This window comes from Leopardus geoffroyi, chromosome C1, assembly GCF_018350155.1.
Source record: "Leopardus geoffroyi isolate Oge1 chromosome C1, O.geoffroyi_Oge1_pat1.0, whole genome shotgun sequence".
Lineage (NCBI taxonomy): Eukaryota > Metazoa > Chordata > Mammalia > Carnivora > Felidae > Leopardus > Leopardus geoffroyi.
In genome coordinates, this window is record NC_059328.1 from 94,716,770 (window position 1) to 94,740,163 (window position 23,394).

The following is a 23,394-nucleotide window of genomic DNA, read 5'->3' on the forward strand; positions in this document are numbered from 1 at the left end:
GCTTTTCAGTGTCTAGTGAATATACTGCTTTCTAAGTCACTTAGGTTAGCTTTCTTTCCTGTCCCTTTAAGTGTGCTCATGTTATTCTTTTGTAATATATGCTTTCATTAGTTAGTATTTGCATTTCATTTGGGGATCCCCTATTTCCTGGTTGGTTTTAATCGTTTATCTGGGTGCATGTAAATGGTATGCAAAACATTACTACGATTCCAAGAATCAGAGCTATACCAAAAGATACAATCAGAGAAATGTTATTGTACTTCATCCCTGCTAACCCATTCCCATTGTCTTCTTCTCTTTCCCTTAGACTCAATCTTAAGTTTTTGGTTTATCCTTCCTAATTTCTTTGGTATAAATGAGTGGATGTCTATATATTTCCTTGCATTTTTTTTCTTATATGAGGGGTAGCAGGCTATATATATTGTTTTGAACTTTGCTTTTTTCATTTTATAGTTTGTCTTGGAAATCACTCCGTATCAGTTCTTCTTTTCTTACAGCTACTTAGTATTCCACTGTATGCTTGTATCATATATTTTTCAAGCACTCTCCTATGAATGGGCATTTGGATTTTCTTATACTTTGCAATTTAAAAATGCTATAATTAATAAACTTGCATATGTTTTCATATTGTTGGAGGCATATCTTTTGGGTAGATTCTTAAAATTGTTGGCTGCATTGGTTGAAAGGTTTATACGAGATTTCACTAGACATTGTCAAATTTCTCTCTAGAATTGTAGCAACTTGTATTCCCATCAGTAATGTATAAACATGTCTATCAGCAATGTATGAACATGCCTATTTCCTCACAGCATGCCAACATGAATTGCCATATTCTTAAATCTTCTCCAGTCTCACCAATGAGAAATTGAGTAGTCTTAATTTGCATTTGTCCAATTCTGAGTGAATATGAACATCATTTATATATTTGAGGTTATTTCTACTGGGGTTTTGGTCCCTTACCCTCCTTATACTTTTAGCAACATCACTCAGCTATTGTGCTAAGTACAGGTTATAGGAGGATAATGATGGAAACAGGGAGAAAGTTGGTTATTTCAATAATCCAGATGAAATAAAGCAAGGTAGTCATAATAGTGGTGACAAGCAATGGTCAGACTGCAGGTATCATGTGAATGTAAACCAGAAAATTTTCCTAACAGACACATTGTAAGGTATGACCAAAAGAAGTCAAAGTGGACTCCCAAATGTTGTCACTTGAACAAGTGGAAACCTAGATTTGTCATGAACTTAGATAGAGAAGATCTTGGTTGAGGCAAAATTTGTGTGTGGATGATAATCAGAGGCTGGGTTTGGCCTGTATTAACCTTGAGATGCCAATCAAACTTATAAGTGGCAATGTCAAGAAGGCAAATGGATATAAAGTGCTGATAGTCAAAGAAGAGTTCCTGAATATAGTATGCATAAACACTGATGCATAAGAACTAGACAAGGTCAGGGGCACGCGGGTGGCTCAGTCAGTTAAGCGTTGGACTTCGGCTCAGGTCATGATCTCTCAGTCTGTGAGTTCGAGCCCTACGTTGGGCTCTGTGCTGACAGCTCAGAGCCTGGAGCCTACTTCAGATTCTGTGACTCCTCTCTCTGCCCCTCTGCCTCTCACTCAAAAATAAATAAACATTAAAAATAAAGAGAGATCAAGAAAAAAAAGAACTAGACAAGGTCAACATGAGTATAGATGTAAAAATAAAAGACCTACAAGCGCTGAGCTGTATAAGTAACTCCAATAATAAGAATCAACAGTAAGAAATCATGGAGAAGGTGAGGAATCAGTCAATAAGAGAGTAGGAAAACAAGAGATGGAAGCTGAATAAAAAATACATTTCAATGACAGACTGATGAAAACCATCAAATGCTGACAGGCCAAGTAAGATAGAGACTAAGAATTGACATTAGATTTAGCAAATATGATGTTTGTTGGAGAACTTAAAAAGGTTTTAGAGGAGCGGTAAAGACAAAACCCTAATCTGAGTGAATTTCAGAACGAGAGAGCAAGAGTTTGAGACTATCAATATTGACAAACGGGATTTTGCTGTAAAGGATACAAGTCACATTTCAGCATGATGGTATATAATAGCAGAAGAAGTGTGGGTGCTTGACGATTGCATGATCAGCAGAGCCTTAATATAAATAAGTAGAAAAATCAAAAGGAGAAGGTAGGCTGAAACAAACAGATAAGAAAATGAAATGAAATGGAAGATGAATGCAATATGTCAGGGTGATTGTAGTTGAATTTATTTTATTTAACAAACACTGTTTACTATGTGTCAGGACACTTCAAGGACTTATAAATACAATTCATTTAATATTCACCTCTTCCAATCCTCAAAATTTGATCGTCCTTTTTCCAACCTTTAAATTTACTCAGATATGAGCCTACCATTTTACCCTCTGTTTATAGCATCTCCCTAAGTGATGTTGTTCAGACCTATGACTTCAAATATCTATTTACTAATAGCCTTTAGTTATGGATCTCCAATGTTAAGAAGTTAGAAAAAGAACAACAAACAAAGCCTAAAGCCAGCAGAGAGAAGGAAACAATAAAAATGAGAGCAAAAATAAATGATATAGAAACAGATCAATGAACCCAGGAGCTGGTTCTTTGAAAAAAATAATAAAATTGACAAACCTCTAGCCAAACTTATCAAAAAGAGAAAGGACCCAAATAAATGAAATCACAAAAGACAGATGAGAAATAGCAACCAACAGCACAGAAATATAAACAATTATAAGAGAATATCATGATAAACTATATGCCAACAAACTGGACAACCTGGAAGAAATGGATAAATCCCTAGAAACATAAACTACCAAAACTGAAACAGGAAGAAATTGAAAACTTGATTAGACGGATAACCAGAAAAGAAATTGAATCAGTAATAAAAAATCTCACAACAAATGTCCAGGGCAAGATGGCTTCAAAGGTAAATTCTACCAAACATCTAAAGAAGAGCTAATAATACCTATTCTTTTCAAACTATTCCAAAAAATAGAAAAGGAAAACTTCTAAATTTATTCTATGAGCCATTACCCTGAAACCAAGACCAGAGAAAGACTCCACTAAATAAAAGAAGTACAGGCCAATACCCCCAATGAACATGGATACAAAAATTCTCAATAAAACACTAGCAAACCAAATCTAACGGTACATTAAAAAAATCCATCAACTGGGATTTATTCCTAGTTTGCAAGGGTGGTTCAATATTTGTAAATCAATCATGATATACCACTTTAATAAAAGAAAGGATAAGAACCATATGATCTTTTTAATAGATGTAGAAAAAGCACTTCACAAAAAGTACAATGTCCATTCACAATAAAAGCCCTCAACAAATTGGGTTTTGAAGGGACATAGTAAGGTCATATATGAATAACCTACAGCTAATACCATCCTCAATGGGAACAACCAACTGAGAGCTTTTTCCTCTATGGTCAGGCACAAGACAGGGATGTCCTCTCTCACCACTTATTTAACATAGTACTGGATGTCCTAGCCATAACAACCAGACAACAAAAAAATAAAAGGCATCCAAATTGGCAAGGACGAAGTAAAGTGTTCACTATTTGTAGATGTCAAGATACTCTATATAGAAAAGCCAAAGACTCCACCAAAAAACTGCTAGAGCTGATACATGAATTCAGTAAAGTCACAGGATACAAAGTTAATGTACAGAAATATGCATTTCTATGTGCCAATAATGAAGCAACAGGAAGAGGAATTAAGGAATCAATCCCATTTACAAATAAGATACCTAGGAATAAACTTAACAAAGAGGCCATCACATTATCTCCAAGCCCCAACATTAATATTTTAGCATGAGGAGAACATGAAATTTCAACTTTTAATATTTTAGCTTGCTGTATTTTTAAATTGTCTACAATGCACATGTACTGCTTCTTTAATAAAATGGTTTAAGAATTTTCAAAGTAGGTAATGATTCATGAAATTATATTCCCATGATAGATAAATTAAGACAACTGCTGACTGACCACTAGATCTCGCAACACAGAAGTCACTGGTGTCCTTGAAGAATCCACTTTGGTTGAGGAGGGTAAGAAAAACCCAACTGATATGGTTTGGCAGTTCCCAAAAATGTTAAACAGAGTTAGGATATGACCCAGCAATTACACTCCTAAGTATACAATCAAGAGAACTGGAAATATACATTCACATAAAAACTTACGCCCTAACATTCATAGCAACATAACATCTTAGTAGCCAAAAGTGTAACCAACCCAAATGTCCAGAAACAGATGAATGGAAAACAAAGTGTGGTATATTCATATAATAGATTATTATTCAGCAATTTAAACAAGAATTAAATACTAATACATGCTACAGCACAGATGAACCTTGAAAACTTTAAGTGAAAGAAACCAATCCCGTAAGAAAACATATTGAATGACTCATACTATGCTTATGACTTTCCACAATACGCAAATCCATAAAGTGTGTTAGTGGTTGTCTAGGATTGGAGGTAGGAGGATTTGGGGGGTAACCACTATTAGGTATGAGGTTTTTTGGAGGGAGTGATGAAAATGTCCTAAAATTAGGTCATGTTGATGGTCGCACAATTCTGTGAAAACAATAAAAACCACCAAACGGTACACTTTTAAAAGGTGAATTTATGGTAAATGAATTATCTCAATAAAACTGTTACAAAAAATCTAAAAGGCAGAATTTAGTTGATCAGTGTGCACTTGTTCTACTCCCTTCAGTATGTATAGGTTGTATGTGACATTACTTCCAGGGATTTATTCATCTTTTTTTGGTAAACTTTTCCTCCTTCCCATTACTCCCTATCCACAACACAAATCCCAACCTCTCCGAATCAAACATAACCAGACGGAAAAATGTTTTCCTCCATTAAGAATAACTACATTTTACAATTTTAAAAAGTATTATATGTGGCCATTGTTCAGATTTACTTCTCAATATGTACATATTAAAAAAAAAAAAAGAAACAAAAAAAGGAAGAAAAGCATTTGCCTAGGAATAATAATGCATCACTTTAAGCAAACATTATATAGCCTGAATTCTAAAACCCATTTTGGTTTGTATAAAACTACTTTGTAAAAGCCACAATACAAGTATCCCTCAACTCTTGAGAAATGTTTGGATATTTAAATAATACTGCTATTATACATTTTCTTCCATGAAATAGAAAAAAAAATTACAACAATTATATCATTTTATGGATAGAGACTGAGTACATACATAAGCCCATTGGCAAAGCTAAATTTAGAGCCAATTTCCTCTCCTGGATTATATAATTTCAATAGTATATAATAATTGCCTGCTGTTGGAAAAACACCTGAGTGGTTCAACTAAAGATGCAAACATACAATAACAAAAACTCTGCACAAATATTCAAACTCGGGGATTTCTAATTAAAATAATAGAAAAATAGAAAATTTTTCCTTCCAAAAAAAGGTATCTAGACAAAGACTCAGATACCCCATGTAGATTATTCACAAGAATCATATGTGAATCAACCTTTTTTGTAGTCCTTAAATAAAATTTAACAATCAACTGATGAAAAAACAAGTTTCAAATGCAAAGAACACCTTAATGCATCTATAATTAACTTAATGCAAAAGTATATGAAAAAAAAACACAGCTATTTCACTGCAGTCTTTAAGAATAGCAACATTTCATTATTTCTGGTTCATCTTCTTACGCATTTCTTCAAGAGCTGCTTCTTTCTCTCTCAGCACTTGCTTAAGTCTTCTTATTTTTTCATCTCGAATGGTTTCCTCTAACTCTGGTGGCGTCATGGGGAAAATGTCTTCAGTATAACTTTTATTAAAGGAATGACTTTGCTCAAAAGCTACATTCAAACTCAATGTGCCTTTTTCCTGGTTCTCAGGGGTACAGTGTTCAACCTCAGTTTTCTTTTCTTCTCTGGTTTTGTTGCGGCTGGTGAGAATGTTATGGTGTGATACATCTGAAGTTGGTAAAATACTGCTGACAAGTTGGGAATTGGTGACATTAGTTCCACCATTTAGAGCTGTGTTATAAGTACTCTCGGTTTTTCTCTTCTTCGTGTGATCCATCTTTTTAACGGTTTTTGCTTTTCTTTTCTTATCAAAACCCTGTTGTCATGTTGAGTAAGATTTCAAAAGAAAAACAATTATTGCCACATAGACAGTATGCTGTCAAATTTAACAGTCTGCAGGTGACAAATACTTACCAATTAAATTCAACTCAAAAAATATACTGAGAACTCTAGCAAAAAATTGTTTACCATTGTACAGTACCAAAATGAATAGCAATGTCCTAATGATATTCACTGAGAATAAACTGCTTAATTCACATTTTCCTGCTTAACTATTAGATGTATTGATCTATCGCCAAAATACAACAGCCATTTATAAAGAATCTGAGAAACAGAATTGACTTAATTTTGTTTCCTTGTGCACAGTAGGCACATATGTGGAAGCTTTTCATTGGGAAAGGTTGAGCAGTCTCTGATCTAAAGCTCAGAATATTACACAGTGTAATAATGATATATTTCTAAGTAAAATAGGCAAAGTCATAGGGATTTTTTTTCATCATTGACCAAGTAGATTTCTTAAAATGTCTGTATTAAGGGTAATACCGCAACGACCATCTGCATGCTTGTATTTTCCCTACATTTGGATTATTTATTTTAAATAGGGTCTTCAACGTAGGATAGCTAGTTTAAAAAGTTATGGCCATTTTCTTATAGTTTTTTAATGAAAAAAAATAAACAGGTGAATAAAAACACTTAAAATGTCTTCTATTCACTGGGGATACATTTTTACCTTTGTGTATTTGGTTCTCTTTAACACCAAATGTGTGTACTATATACACATGCAAATCTGAAAACTACCATTCATATTAATGCACAAGACTAAAAAAAACAAATCAAGAAAACACACTCATGAACGTTTGTAATAACTACAAAGGACACAAAATATATTACCTGTCTTTTCTTTTCCTCCTTCTCTATAAACTCCGTCTCTTTATAAGTATTGGTCTTCACCAAACGGCTGAAGGAATCAAAACCTTCTCCAGAGCCCAAGTGATCAGGAATCCGAGTAAGGCACACTCTCAAATCTTTAGTGAGACCAAATATCTTTTTAAATTCAGCATCATTCCTCAGATGTGATACCTTACTGCTTCCTCCTTGGGAATGGTTCTTGTCATTCCTCTCTTGAGGAACTTTTTCTAATGTTGATGCCATCTCATTCTGGATCTGCAATTAAGAAAACAAAAACACACAAACAATACTGCCAATTACTTAAGCTATTTCATCAGACTGGCAACTAAGTGATCATCTCATCTTACTTAAAAAAAACAAAACAAAAACCATCATGCTCTAAAGTCCTAAATGGTTGATTTGCATTACCCTTGCCTTACCACCCACACTCAAAAAAATGAATTTAACTGGGTACAAACTTAAACTGTTCCTCCACAATTTCTCATTTACTTTGCTTTCTTGCACTAGAAAGGTTAACAGATGAAATAATACAGACTAATGACAAGTCAAAAAATAATCTATAGAACTTTAGTTGGAAGTTGTAGTCTTCTGGAAAAGTCTTATGCCTTCAATCAATCTTAAACTCCTTCAGAATTTACCTCCTTATATCTCTGGAAGGGGAGAAACACTGACATTATTAAGGCCTCTAGGTAAGGAAAGAGTGGGCATAAATATTTAGTGAGCACAGACACACATATCTTAAGCAGAACAGAAAGGTAACTATGTGGATATGTTGAATAATTAAAGAGTCAGAAAGAAGGGCTTAAAAAAAAAAGGAAACTCGTCTACTTAAAACAAAACAAAACAAAATCAAAGATGTTGATAAATCCTATTTCCACAAATGACTGAAAGGTACTGATTAGCACCATCCTACCCCTTCTACCATCTACCTAAAAAAACTGCCAGATATTTCCCTACCATCACAAAATAAACAAACAAAAAACCCAGCTCTCCTATATGCGTAATATTGATCTTTTCATATACTAACAGTAATCTAATAAATACATGCATGGACACAGAATTTACCAAGTTTTGAATTCACATTATCTTTCACCAATAAACCTTCTTGCTCTGTGAGTTTTTTGTTTGTTTGATTTTGTTTTAAAGCTTTGGCATGCCAAATGAATCAAGAGAGAGATACTGTTTGCACTCTCTCAATTATCCTCCTCAAACATTGCCTTCAGATGAAAGCTCTGACTTAATTAAGCATACATGTGTGTATGGTATGTGTGTGATGGAGTGGAGGATGGGAGAAGGGGGGGGGAAGAGGTATCATAGGTAACTAACTTTGAGAATTAAGAAAGAAAAATTTTCTATATAGATAGAGAAAAAGAACACCCTGACATGGGAAAATTACCTTTGGTTCTTGGTCTCTGAAAACACACTGTTGTGAAGTGATAGTTGTTGCATCAACAGAGGAACTTATTTTCTCTATGCTCTGGATGATATTTCCTTTTCTGGGGGCATTCTGTACTGTACTAAATCCATCTGGAAAGTCTGGCTTTGTGAATAAAATCTTACTCTGTTTTAAGTAGTTAATGGGTTGATTCATATTATGTGGGTTTGGGGTAGAAAGAGATGGTTTCTCCACTTTTTTATTCTTCTCTGCCCTTAGATTGATCATGGAAGCAGGCTGAGTATTTGAAAGTGATTTTGTTTCCATCTGGTAAGATTTACTTTTAGCCAAAACAATATTTACAACCTCTCTGGATATTTCTGTGACTGGGCTTGAACTCACTATCTGTGATGTATCTTTTCTTGGTGGAATATCAGGAGAAACAGAATTCTGTTGGTCAATTTGTGATGGCAAAACATCTGTCCCCTTTTTAGCCAATAGATAGACTTTCCCATTAAACATAACCAAAGCATTATCTTTAATAGGCATACTTTTGGACTGTGTCCCACTAGGACTGACAGTACTCAATGCTGGCATATTTATAGTATTATCTCCCAAACTTTTCCTATCTACAAAAGTTTTTAAAATCTTGGAAGCCACATTATTTGAAGACTTAACAGGAACAAGAGATGGACTGCAAGGCTGTAGATTTTCTTGAAAAATCCATTTCACAGGAGCAGCTTGAGAATGCTGACCACCTTTTAATTGTGTCTCTTTAGCAACATTCACTGGCATTTGTGTGGTATTTAGTATCACTGGCTTTGCTATTTCTGTAACAGGTTTTGGATAAATGTTTTGAAAGTTCTTGGTAACTACATTTTTCACTGTGTTTACAGGAGATACGTAAATAACGGTTGGTATTTGGGAGGCCTCAACTGTTCCTGAGGTACTTGTGGTTGCAGTTGCAAGTATCTTTTGCTGAACTGAAGGAGGCAATGAAGACGCTGGTACAGATTTCACTTCAGCATGGGCTGGAATCTGTAAATGATGCCCAGAAGGCAAAACTGGAGACTTCACAGTCATTGGAAGACTCTGAGTATTTACTAAAATATAAGGTGAATCGTTTTGTGTTGAGGAGGGAGAAACAGCAAATGTTTGCATGGTGAGTCCATCAATTTTCACACCATGACTCTGAACTTTAGAAACTGATGAGGTAAAATTTTCAGTTCCCACAGAAGTAACTCTAACTTTTTCTGCTGTATCTACTGTTCTTGTAAGAAAATAGTTTGAAGAACTGGCTGGCTGAAAAATGGGCAATTGAACTGATGCACTTGTGGAAGAGCTGGAAATCTGAGTCTGAAAAGTAACTTGAACTGGGCTTCCTGTATTCCCTTTCAAAGCATCAGACATGACTGAAGATTGAACTAGCGGTATAAGATTTCCAGAAGAATTAGGAATTGGAAGTAATTGCAGAAGATTTTTTCCATCCGAGCCAATCGTCTGAACTACTTGGTACATGCAGCCTGAAACACTTAAAAGAACATTGAGTAAATAAATACAACATACTAGACGGTATATACATTTTATTTAACAAATATTTGCAAATATTATTTTAAAAATATAAAAATTTATAAAATATGATAAAAGTATATCATTTGTCACTTTGAGTTTTCAAAGTGAACTATTGCAAAACAAAGATTTTAAATAGAAGTGATAATCAAAGATAATGATCAGCTTTGATTTAGAGTTTCTCATATGATTAAGCAATGGGTAGATTAAACTTTTCTAAGGTTTTACCCCGTATAAAATTATGCTTACTAGAATATGTTCCTCTTAAACTATGAGCATCCTCCCTTCTCTTTTTACTTGAATTCTTCCCTCTTGTCCTCCTCCTCTACTCTGAGTGACCAGGATTCTCATTTCACCTCCATTTATGTACATTCTATTTCCCTCACTCTTTTCTACCCTCTATTCAACCTGTTCTGTCCTCTTCCTACTGACAGTGACTCACAAGTCATACGGTCAGCCATTCTTCTTTTGCTTAAAGTCATTTCTTGTGGTGATACCTTCGTGTGCCACATTTTTGAAGACTAAATGGAGTTACTCATGTAGGAACCATTTTCTTCTTTGACTTAGCACATTTGAAGTTTGGTGCTAAATAGCCCTTGGCATGGGAATCACTCACATTTGTTCCAACTATCTGTCAATCCATATACATAATAGCAACACCATTTCAGGTAAATAATTTTCAGTGATTGTGGAACACACTGGGTTTTTTTTTTTTTTTAACCTAGCCAATTTTGATCCTGATACTTATGAGCCATAACTTAGTACAGACCGTCTGATTTTTTAAAAATCCAAAATATATCAATATCTGTTGTATAATTAATTTGTAGATTTCTTAAATGCAGAGATCCCAAGTTATTTATGCCGAAAACCACCTTTCAGTTCCTGGAAAATACTAAGCTCTCATGGGACCCAGAGTCATCACACATGCTCTCTCTCTACCTAGGTACTCTTCTCCCACCCATATAACTCAAGTCTCAGCATAAATAATACTTCTCAAGAGAGATATTCTCTGACCACCTTAACTATTTTTGCTCTTCTTTCATTATTAGTTTACAATATTACACCTGTTAATTTCCTTCATGGTATATCACAATTGGTAAATATATATTAATCTATTTGTTCGTTTGCCTATAGACTGTCTCTCATGCTAAATTCTAGCAATATAAATGCAGGGTTCATGTCCTACTGACAGTGTGGCCTTATATGACAGAGATCAAATGAAAACAAAAACTTAAGACAAATAATAATAAAATTAGAATTCTCGATGATATAAACGTGTGTTTTACTGACTGTAGGCATTTTTAAAACCTTAGGTATTAACTGGGGCGCCTGGGTGGCGCAGTCGGTTAAGCGTCCGACTTCAGCCAGGTCACGATCTCGCGGTCCGTGAGTTCGAGCCCCGTGTCGGGCTCTGGGCTGATGGCTCAGAGCCTGGAGCCTGTTTCCGATTCTGTGTCTCCCTCTCTCTCTGCCCCTCCCCCGTTCATGCTCTGTCTCTCTCTGTCCCAAAAATAAATAAACGTTGAAAAAAAAAATTAAAAAAACAACAACAACAACAACAACAAAAAAAAACCTTAGGTATTAATAAAAATCAAACCCAAAAACTCTGTGTATTCTAGGAAGCCCTGAAACAATGATTTTACCTTTCCATAACCCAAAATAATATAATTATATCTTTTTAAACATTTAAAACTGTTTTCTAGCCACTTGATAGTGCTTCAAAATGTTAAATTTACTTTTAGCAAATTAAAACTTAATCTCGAAAGAGAAGCATGAACATAAAGTATGAATTCTTGCTTTCAGGACTTAAAGAGGAAAGCCTACCTTCATCAACTCCCCACCCCCCAGAGACATATAAACTAGACTAGAATTTATTCAACTTTAATTTATTCAACAAAAATTTACTTGAGGGTATGTTATGGTACAGGCCACAGGCTCAGTTATGGGAAAAGGGTGAGTAAACTACAGCCCTGGGCCAAATCTGTCTCCTCCCTGTTTTTGTGTAGCCCACAGGCTAAGAATATTTTTTCTATTTTAAATGATTTTTAGAAGTCACAAGAACAGTATTTCGTGGTATGTGAAAACTACGAGATTCAAATGTCAGTATCCATAAATAGTTTTATTGGTACACAGTCACACTCATCTTTATTGTACTGTAAATGGCTGTTCTCATGCTATAATAGCTGAGTTGAGTAGTTACACCAGAGATGATCACATGGCACACAAAATCTGAAATATTTACTATTTGGAACTTTACATAAAATGTTTGCTTGCCAAGCTAGTTCAACCCACAGTCCCAAAAAGAACTTAAACTGCTGGTTGTATGTGCATGTAAACAGGTAGTTATCATTAAGTAGGATAAGTGATACATTACATTTGAATGAGAACAAAAATGCTTCCTCCTTTTCTTAAAACACTCTCTTCCCAAGGTTTCCTAGATATGAAATTCTCTTACTGCTGTAATGATTCCTCAGTCTTCTTTGGCAACTCATACATACTACTTGAATCAACCTTCAAATACTAGAACGCACCAAAGCTGAGACTGAATTCTCTCCCTACTCTGTAGGCTTTTCCCAATTATTTCTTTTATGTGCATGACTTCAATTATATTACCATTTATACAGCAACAATTAAAATATTTCTATCTTAGCTCTTTTTGAGACTCAGGCTTATATATCCAACTTCCCTCATGACATTTCCATTCAGAATCTCAAATACACCTAAAGCTCAACATGGTTTTGTCCAGTTTTTTTCTATGATAAACAGCATACCATCTATTTTAGATGCCTAAATCAGAAAAAGCAATTTCCTGTTTTCTAACCATCTATATTCAATCTATCACAAAATCTTATTGATGTTATCTCCTAAATTTCCCTTGATCTTTTCAATTCTTTCCAAATCACCTGTCTCCATTCTAATTCAAGCAAACATCATCTCTAGCTTAGACTATTATAGTAGCTTCGTAACTGGTCTTTTTTTTTTTTTTAATGTTTATGGTGGGGGGGAGCACACACTAGTGAGGGGCAGAGGAAGGGGGACAGGAGGATCAGAAGCAGGCTCTGTGCTGACAGCAGAGACATGAACTGTGAGATCATGACCTGGGCTGAAGTCGGAAGCTTAACTGCCTGAGCTACCCAGGCACCCCATAACTGGTCTTCCTTTATTTCAGCCACATCCTCTCCCTTTGAAAGCTTTCAGCATACTAAAGCTGGCTCTTCCCTGCTTAAAATATTTCAGCAGTTTCCCATTTTCCTTGAGCAGTAGAAAGAAAACCAAGAGATTCTGATGCAATGGAAGCCAAAGAAGAGAGTTTCACAAAACTTGGGCAATTCTATTTACTTAAAAAAATTTTTTTAACATTTTATTTTTTGAGAAACAGAAAGAAACAGAGAGTGAGCAGGGGAGGGGCAAAGAGAGAGGAAGACACAGAATCCAAAGCAGACTCCAGGCTCTGAACTATCAGCACAGAGCCCAATGCGGGGCTCGAACCACAAATGTGAGATCATGACCTGAGCCGAAGGCAGACGCTCAACCGACTGAGCCACCCAGGTGCCCCTATTTATTTTAAGTTCATTTATTTATTTTTTCAGAGAGAGAGCACGTGTGTGCATGCATGAGCAGGGTAAGGGCAGAGATAGAGAATCGCAAGCAGGTTCCACACTCAGCATGAAGCCTGATGCCAGGCTCAATCTCATGACCGCAAGACCATAATATGAGCCAAAATCAAGAATTGGATGCTTAACCAACAGCTACCCAGTCGCCCCTGAGAAATTCTATTTAAAAGTTTCTGAGAAGTCAAATAGGTTGTAAATTAAAAGTCTACTTGCATGAGTGGTATGAGGGTCACTGAGGGCTTTAAAAGAGTAGTTTCGTGGGGGGGAAAGTTGCAGAGGATATTAAGATAGAAAATACAGAGAGCTCTTATGAACTTTGACTGCAAAAGGGAAGATAAAGACTGGCAAGTAGATGGAGGCTAAATGGGGTCAAATAAGAAATCTTTTTTTCTCTCTTTAAGGTTAGATGAACCAGAGCATATATTAATGCTCATATGATTTACCAAGAGGAAGAGGATAAAAAGAGCTAAATGAATGTAAGGTTTGATTAGGAGATAGGAAATGGGAACCAGCAGTCAGGTAGAGGAATTGAACTTTAAAGAGGGGTGAAGAAATACCTTCTTCCATTGGCACTGAAAGAGAGGTTAGGCACAACTGCAGTTAGGCTTATAAAGCTTTGGTGTCAAGAGGCTGAAGTAATTCTGATATAATGGCTTTTATTTTTCTGTGAAAAGGACATGACATCATATGCTAAGTATAGGAGCAAAAATAGAAATTTGAGGCAAATCAAAGATTTGAAACAGTCTTTGAGAGAGAACAAGATGACCTCAGGCAATATCAGTCATCAGGTAGTGCTGATGGCCCAAGGCTATAGGTAGTGATTACGAATTTATAGTGAGACCAATCTGTGCTCTTGTGAGATTTTCTTGTTCCACTGGGTACACGCAAAGAGAAAGCAAATCCAGGGCTGGGGTGGCTTCAGAAGAATGGGGAAAAAAAAAAAATCAAAGAGGAACAAAAGAGTTTAGGATATTGGTAAAAATTTATTAAAATGATGAAATATAGAATCTAAACAGGATGAAAAAAAATAATAAGACAAAGGTGAAAGTATAAAGAGAAAATAAAGGGATTGTTGAACTGGAGGGCCAGATAAAGTTACAAAATGATCAGAATGGGAGTATTTAAATAAGTAAGCTAGAAATATAGCAACTGGTGTTCAAAAAGAGGATGCCTGAATCAAGAATTTCATAGATGCAACAATTTTATCTGACAACAAGAACAACAGAAGTGGATGGATGGCAGCAGAATACAGAATAAGATCAATGGAAAAAAAAAAAAAAGAACTTTGTACTGAAAGACCAGATGACAAAGAGATTATCCATATAAATGTTAAAGTCATGTAAGATTAAAAAGATGATAGGGGCGCCTGGGTGGCTCAGTCGGATAAGCGTCCGACTTCGGCTCAGGTCATGATCTCACAGTTCGTGGGTTCAAGCCCCGTGTCGGGCTCTGTGCTGACAGCTCAGAGCCTGGAGCCTGTTTCATATTCTGTGTCTCCCTCTTTCTCTGACCCTCCCCTGTTCATGCTCTCTCTCTGTCTCAAAAATAAATAAATGTTAAAAAAAAAATTTAAAAAAAAAAAGATGATTGTGATCTATGTGCCAAATTTGATTACAGGAAGTTGGTAGATGATGTTAATGAACCACAATTAAGGCCATCTACCAACTTCCTATCACTGATATGCCAAAAAGTTGTCTCAAAATTCACGCTCTTCTGCGGTCTATTTTCTTTCCCATTATTCTACTAAATTTCATTCTCAAAGATTACCAAATGTGTTCTCACAGTTAAATCTATATTCTATTCTCATTCTCTAGGTGCTTCCTGCTGAAATTGACACTGCTAGCTAATTAATTATCCATCGTGAACAGATCCCTAACATGATGTCCACTATGCACAATTTGCTTGTATTTCTTAATGTTCCCTTTCTTATTCTGCACTTTAAGCACCCACTTAAGACTATTCCCCAAAGCACAATTCTTGACCCTGTTTCTCCTTAAAGACATTCTTCCTTAAAGATTGTACCAATTGCTTCAACTACTGTGTCGATTGCTTGAACTATTTCCTTCAACTATCTCCTTTGCAATAATGACCCTCACAGTTAGATCTCTCATTCCTATCCCCTAATATTGACCTCGGTTCCATATTTGTGATGTCCTACCAAAATCTTTCACTTTTCATACCATGATGTTTTTTGAAAACCATGACTTTAAAGTTAAAATTACTCTCTACTGAAAACTAGTACTCTATTCTACCATCTAGTCATATGTCAGCACTATTATTTCCCAAGTCGCTTTGGTTTTAAATCCCCCACTCATCTCTGACACCTTTATTGCCCTTATTTACCTTTGATTCACCCAGAGCACCTTGTATAGATGCTTACAAAGTGTAAACACTCAATAAATATATAGTGAATGAATCACTGCATCTGTAAAGTTTTTGGGTTTTTTTCCTTTTTACAGCTCTTACTCATTCTGCTCCTTCTTCACCACTGCCACTACCATGATCTAGATCAGACGTGTATTACCTAGGACCTGTCTAGTCCTCATTATCTCATTCCTGTATTTTGCTGTGACTTTTAAACTAGTTTTTGTTGACTGCAGCCACTACTATTACGTATCTCTGGTAGAGTAAATCATTGTTTTCGTACTGTTACCTCCTTTCTGAAACTTCCAATAATACATCATTGCCAATTCAGCTTGACTTGAAAATTATCTAAAATCTAGACCCAACCAATCTCTACAACAGTACCATCTCTAACTTCTAAACACAAAACCTCTGATCTTCCCACAGAGGTCTCTTTGCTATTCTGGATTCTCCCATATACGTTATTTATTCTAAATATTCTTCAAGTTATTTTTTTTTCCTTCTCCAGCAATTTAAAACATAGCTATAAATTGAGGATCAATTCCATCTTCTCCATGAAATATTTGCAAGTCACTCAAACTCACATTAATTTCTTCCAACTTGAAATCCATAAAACACTCCCACTAGTGCCACGAATGCTATGAGTTATATAATGCCTTCTAAAAAATGAGTAAAATATTGTTTTCCTTACAGTCAGAGACTATACTGTTTACTTTGTAATTGTTCTCCCAATGCCAAGTACAGTAGGGCCTCAAAAAATTATGTAAAAACTAATGTATCCCTTCCAAATCTCCATTTTAACTGAACTGTCTCAATACCTTTCCTTTAGTCTTATTTAGCTTATTTATGCACTTCATTTGTCAATAATATCTAGCCCTCAGAATAAAAGCTTCAAAGAGCAGAACCTATGCTTTTATAATTATCTGTGTATGGACATGCACATTTTTAATTGGTATGGTTTGTAAACAAATGGCACATGCTTCTGATACTTCATTCACATACTTCATTATGTGGCCTCAATGTGCCTGCTTTACAGAAAACATACCGCACAAACTATTTTCAAGTCTAATCATTGATTACACTCTTCTCTTCCATTTCCCCTTCAAAAAGGGAAGGAAAATAGTTTCTTCTATGTCATTGTATCAACAGAGATTCACATAATCTACCAAAGACATAAATTCCTTAAGGGTAAGTTATGCACTTCGCATGTAAATCCTCTACACCTAAGAGAGTAACTGGCACATTGTAACAATAACGTTAGCTGAATTAACTCCTGCGTGTCATCATTAAAAACAAACACACACGACTTACTAGTAACAAATGGAATAAGTTCTAAATATTAAACTGAAATGAACAGGGTGAAATTCACCCTTCTCCAATCAATATCCATTTTTTCCCCCAGATCGAGAAGAGACCTGCCACGAGAGTAACTGTAACTAAAACCTTATAAAGATTCTGTCTTCTTAAAAATCATACTCTGCAAGCTAATGTTAGAACTAAAATTAGAACCAGATTCTACATCCCATGCTCTAGTTTTTCACTTAAAGATTAAAAAAAAAAATCATCAATGTGCTAATTCCTTTAAACCAGTTGGTATTTGAACCGAGAAACTACACTGGAAAAACTAACAGTTAAAGACTTTAAAAGGCAAAAGAAGAATACACTAGAAAATTATCAGGCTTCTAATCTTGGCTCTTCCAATTATTAGTTAATTAATTTTAATAAATTTACTTAACCTCTTTGAATATGTTTCCTCATTAGCAAAATGGGAATGATAAGGCTTGCTATAAGAAGCAAATGAAATGACGGGCTGGAATTATGATAAGCTCCTAATAAATGCAAGTTATCATACTCCCCAAAAAATACAATTGGTGTCCAAGAATAAGTAAATGAATCAGGTAATTTTTGACAATGTAAGAACTTTAATAAAAAGGTATGAGAACTTTAGTAAGTATATTAAACATACTTATATAACTTCTAACTTTTTTTATTCTAATATCGACATAACACATTCACAAGAAATGGAATGAAAAAAATTTCACAGGCTATTGAACATTTTTTGTAGATATTTTTGCAAAATGTATTTTTTTCAACAGCTAGAAGACCTTTTCTTCCATCGTACTACCTATGATTTAACATTATGTACATACCCCATATACATGTGATAATATATACAATACTATATACTACATAATATTATATACATAATAGATAATTATTATAAATAGCTAACACTAATCCTAATAAACAGCCCAGTAATGTGAGTATCACCATTACCATTTTATAGTTTGAGGTTTGGTAATATTAAATAACTTATTCAGAATTACATGCTCCCATGGGCAATCCCATCTATATACTTTCTTGTATTTACTTTAACATAAAGTAAACATAACAAGGTCCAAAAAATTCAACTGCATGAAGTGAGAGATTAATGAGAAACAGATTTCAGTTAGCCTGTAAGGCATACATGTCGATGTCCTTTTGTTACACACCCAAATAGTAAAGATAATAACACTTATGGGGTACAAAACTAAATGCAAAATAAACTGACAATGAAACATTATGTTTTGAACTAAATCAAGCCTGCTGGTATGGACACTCATTTTAGCTCCCCATTTAAAAACAAAGGATTAAGAGCAGACAGAAGCCAATTGCCAATCACATCCTAACTCTTATTATTGTGAGATGTAGCATCACAGGCTTTTATTACAATATATCTAAGGTGCTGACTCAAACCTCTATTTTCAGCTCTGACTCTGCCTGAGTTTCAAATTCAAATACCTCTGCAATCGTTTTTTTGGTGTGTTCCTCACCTCAATTAATTCACCAATATCTGTCCAGAGAACTGGCATGATAATTGATCCCCCTTTCTTTGTGCCAATTCACTAACAAAATATGCCTATTTTCCCTTTCATATTTCTCTGAATCCAATCCTTACTCTACATCAGCTGGTTCAGGTCTTCAGAATCTAAAAGGACACTTAAGTAGAATCTTTATACACCTGATCCCTCATTCCCAAATCCACACTGCCATCAGTTATCTAAAATGTACGTGGGAAGTGACAACCCTTTTCATAAAATCCTCTGAATGATCTCCGGTAGATGAAGTCTAATCTCTCTAGCAGAGTAAACCAAGCGCTTAAGAGCTACCTATTCATCCTGCTTACAGTAGAGAATCAAACAAAAATACCAATAGCTAATAATAAACCATACTGGTGCTTTATTTACCAGTTCCCTCTGCTTGAGCACAGCCTGCATTTATCTTTAATTGGAAAGTTGGTATCTACACTCCCCAACTCAGGTGCTCCCGAACCCTTTCTACAATTTCCTTTCTCTATGCCCTGACAGCATCCTGTGCGTGATGCTATTTAAAACTGTATTACATCATCTTCCCCTTAGCTATGAGGTTTTTCATGGGCACAGTTCCTATCCTTTTCTTTAGTTAGTCTCTCCATTTAGCACAGTCTATCACTTAAGCAGGCACTCAGTGAATATTTTTCAACAAAATGTTTGAACTATACGGATAATAATGGGAAACCAGGACACGAACCTAGGTTGTTGTAACTCCAAAGTTTACATTCTTTATACTTATACCATTATAACTCCTGTTTTGCCCTTTGTAAATAAAGCCCCAATCTAAATAAACTTAATGCGCACTATCGCATAGATCTTCCAGATTTTTCCTTTGTACTCTAAGAGTAAATTTGATTCTTACACTTCATGCCCTGATGAATTAGAGATACATTAAGCAATAAACATTCTGTAACGCAGTGTTGAAAAACTCTACAAAAGCAGCAGTAACTCAAGAAAAATCCAACAATCAATAGAAAATAAGAAAATCATATACTCATTTTAAGTTTATGAAGATAATGATTCAATACCATCAAAAATATTACCAGAAAAGTACGAAACCTAAGCTTTCAATAAATTCAAGAACAGTAATCAAGTGATTTATAAAATTATACTTGCACGTCATGCAGGTTGTTACTTACAAAACAGAATAGAATATGCAAAGCAATAACCAAAATAAGAGTCAAATAGCTTCATAAAGGCATCTGGTAAATGTCCCAAATATGTGATGTCAAACCCCAGTGATTGAAGAAACAAATGCATTTAAAGATGATGAAAACAATGCATAAACCAACGAGTTAAGAACTCCCAATGACTTACGAATATAATCAAAACATAATTCAATTTATAATGTTTTAAAAAATGTCAAATACAGACAGCCAAAGGTTGAGAAACTGGATAAAAAAGTTAAAATACACAAGAAATATAAACGTTAAGTTCTTAGTCTACCCTATTTCTAATATTGAAAAACAATGCAATCCTAAAACAAACTGCATTAAATTAGGGTAAGCCAGATGTAATCAAATATCCAGGTACCAAAACAAGGGAGAAGAAATGAACAATCATTAGAAAGTAATTCTACTTTTGAATCATCTATACAGAAATCTACCTCTGCCTCTCCTCTCCCCCCAGCTTCCACCAAAGTAAGCCAACAAACAACATACGTACACACAAGCTGGCTCTTTATTCGATTTGAAAAGCAGTGGTTCTTTCTTGGCAGTTCTTCAATATTGCTTTAGCTCAAGGCGATTAGTTATTTCTTCTTAGAATATTATGCATGTTTTTCAGTCGTTATTATAATTCTGTTTTGTATCTACTTGTGATGAAAAGAAACCTACTACCTACTTCCTGGGCTAAAATTTGTACAGAAACAAACTTGTATTCTTATAATAACAACAGCTAACACATAAATATTGGTTTTCTGTTTTCCTATACCCAGTATTTTACACACACTTCTTCTTTTAATTCTTAAAATATCTCTAAGCGCTCTCACTGGAAAGGCGACTGGAAAGAAGGCACTTAGTCATACAAACAGTATCTGTCAAAGCTACGATTAAATTTAGGCAGCCGGATGTTCTTCAAACATAATTCCTCTTCCGTAATTTTTACATCTCAATTTCCAGGCTTTCTTTACATTTTTCTTCTGCAGAGAGAGCCCCATAAGTTTTTTCCCACCACTTATTATACCTCTACTAACTATGGAGCCTACAACTTAAAATATTCGATCTTCGCTCACAGTTTTGTTCCCATTTTACTTCATCTTGACCAACATAACCTTTCCTTAAAAAAACTGAGTCAGTGAAAACCTATTTTGTAAATGTGCAACTACGTACGTACGTACGTACGTCTTAAGAAATACTACACTCTCCCTACGTCAAACATAGCTCCTCTACAGAGACATCCAATTAGAGATGGCATTCTCATCTGTCCTAAAGGATCGATTTTACACGAGAATTACTCTGTCTACTTTTCTTTCTCTTCGTATAAAACTATCATCTGATTTTTGAAAAATCCATTCCTTCACGCGAGATCAACTTTTCAGCGTCTAAATTCATATACTCATCAACTACACAAAAATTTTTCCTTTCTTTCTCGCTTTCTTAAATACTACCTATTTTCACTGATGGTCCAGCGCCACCTGGGCTGCACTTGCATGTCCGTGCTGGGCGCTGCGTGTTTTTTCTGCGAGTGCGCAAGAATCTTCCAGAAGGTTTTAGTCACACAGGATTGTCGGCCATGTTGGTTTTCCTCTCCCGTGGAGCTCTATCTACTATGTCGCCTACGTAACTTGAGACGATGGAGTCCTGCGGAGCCACGGCCGAGGCTTGCCTGCGTCAGGCTCTGAAGAGGCTTTACGTTTCCAAGAGGGGCGCGCTCCGAGGGTTCTGAGTGGCCCCGTGAGGAGCACTTGCCCCGCAGTCGCTCCCACTGCGGAATCAAGCTCATTTGACTTGCACAGAATCCACAAACGACGGCCGACTCGACACCCTGCTAAGAGACGGGCGAGGGGCGGGTGTGTCGAGCGAGATTCGAAACCGGTACTTACCACTTCGAGGCGTTGCCTGACTTTTCCTCTGCGGGTTTCAGGAAGACCCTCCGTAGGTTATTGGACATTTTAGAGGGGTCGGAGGGGCCAGCACATCCAGGAAAGTGGGCAATGGGGGTGGGGTGGGGGGGGGGCGAGGTCTCTCCAAGGGGCGAGAACCAGAGCGATAGAATGTTTCGCTGCAGGTGTCCCGGAGCAAGACGGGTTCGATGACGAAAGGGGAACGACGGCTGAGAGGGCGTATCCCCAGCCTTCGGAGGGAGGCGACGCCGCCACCAGAAACCGGAAGAACCAAAGCGGCTGACGACGCTGCTCGGGCCCTCGGCTTTGAGAGGCGCGGCCCGAGTCTCCGCCTCCGCGAGCCTACGACACCGCTCCAGAGCCACCCGGAGTCAGCGTAGGAGGCGTGGCCTTAATGGCGCCTCCCTCAGCACTGTCGGGTCTGTGGAGAAGTCTGCGCCGGACGGGCTCGACCGACCCCGCCCACCGAAGCTGCCAGCCCAGCAAAGCTCAGTCAGCGGCTTCCGCGATCGTCACATCCGGTTGCCAAGGTGACTGGCTCGCTAAAGCGCCGCCCTCTGAGACAATCCAATCGCAAGTGACGTTTGCTGGCTCTTCTTCCGGATCAAGTAACGAATCACAGAAGAATATTCTCCAGATACCTACGCAAAATAAAATATTTCCGGGGTCAATCGTAAATTTTCTGCCTTTGTGTTCGTCGCTAGTGTATGTTTTTCTTTCCCGCCAGTGCTTTAAAAGACGTCGGAGGGCTGTTTTGGAGTCTCCATGCACTCGTGGCGTGCGAACCTTGTAGACGCCTGCCTGTAGCCAGCGGCATATTTATTGATACTTCCTGGAGTTTCTATGCTTTTCCTCTTTCTTGAAGCTTTGCCTCCAGTCTTAACCTAACCTTTTCCTCCACCACACGCTCATGACTCGGTCAAAATTATTATTTATGGTCATACAGTTAGTTAATTAATTCTTTAAAAATTTCATTCCCCATAAAGGTTTTTGTTTTGTTTTGTTTTGCACCTTCATTTGGATCTCCAGAGAGAAACTTTTCAGGAGTCTCTTGATTCCCGTTGTTAAATAACTTAACCGAGAAACAGGTTAAGTCTGGCTTAAAGAGTAGAGACTTCTAGTTCAGCTGGGGCTAGAAAGAAGTTCTCGGAGGAGTGGTTTAGAGGATCGTTTTATCAGATATAGGCAATAAAAATGTAAACTGGTTCATACTGACCAAATTTAGAAGACAGACATAAGATGGCTAATTCAAAGGTTTATGTTAGTCTTTTAAAAATGCTGGTTAGTTATTCCCCAAACTCCTTAATGAGCTAATATTGTTTAAAGAACTTGATGTCCTGATCCATTAACAGAAAGCAATAATTTCCAACTGCTGTAACATTTTGTTACAAGTTAGTTTCAGTGATACAAGACTCCAGTATGTCTAACTGGCATTTATCTTTCAGTCAAATATCTCTCTTACTGAAGAGGGGGCAGGGTGGTGAACCGTGTATATTGCCTTGATTTTGGTTATCCTCCTATCTATGAAAGCAAATTATTTGAATAGATTGCCCATTCTTGGCTTCTTCATGTTTTT

At 36.3% G+C, this 23,394-nt stretch overlaps 1 protein-coding gene and 1 long non-coding RNA gene across 5 annotated transcripts; one reads left to right on the forward strand and one right to left on the reverse strand.

Moving 5' to 3' along the window:
- Positions 1 to 2,225: 2,225 nt before the first annotated feature.
- Positions 2,226 to 21,989, reverse strand: LRIF1 (ligand dependent nuclear receptor interacting factor 1). Of its 3 annotated transcripts, none has more exons than XM_045478609.1 (4): positions 21,798 to 21,989; positions 8,377 to 9,886; positions 6,963 to 7,235; positions 2,226 to 6,108 (listed from the first exon to the last, which is right to left on the reverse strand). In XM_045478609.1, exons 1-4 carry the CDS (start codon positions 21,863 to 21,865, stop codon positions 5,671 to 5,673), a joined length of 2,289 nt encoding a protein of 762 aa, XP_045334565.1. In that variant the 5' UTR covers positions 21,866 to 21,989; the 3' UTR covers positions 2,226 to 5,670. The 3 variants fall into 3 exon arrangements, with proteins under 3 accessions (XP_045334565.1, XP_045334566.1, XP_045334567.1); XM_045478610.1 differs by having other exon boundaries at positions 4,621 to 6,108; positions 8,377 to 9,878; XM_045478611.1 differs by lacking the exon at positions 8,377 to 9,886 and having other exon boundaries at positions 4,621 to 6,108.
- Positions 21,489 to 22,496, forward strand: LOC123598425. 2 transcript variants are annotated; one of them, XR_006712595.1, is made up of 2 exons: positions 21,489 to 21,849; positions 21,983 to 22,496. It is a non-coding gene; the product is annotated as an uncharacterized LOC123598425 (long non-coding RNA). The 2 variants fall into 2 exon arrangements; XR_006712594.1 differs by having other exon boundaries at positions 21,489 to 21,789.
- The last annotated feature ends 898 nt before the right edge of the window (positions 22,497 to 23,394 follow it).

Excerpts from the sequence above, each read along its gene's own strand:
- LRIF1 (XM_045478609.1), bottom strand. The coding sequence starts at position 21,865 with ATGTCCAATAACCTACGGAGGGTCTTCCTGAAACCCGCAGAGGAAAAG. Across the intron at positions 7,236-8,376 it reads TCAGAGACCAAGAACCAAAG|ATCCAGAATGAGATGGCATC; the intron begins GTAATTTTCCCA and ends TCTTAATTGCAG. Across the intron at positions 6,109-6,962 it reads AGGAGGAAAAGAAAAGACAG|GGTTTTGATAAGAAAAGAAA; the intron begins GTAATATATTTT and ends ACATGACAACAG.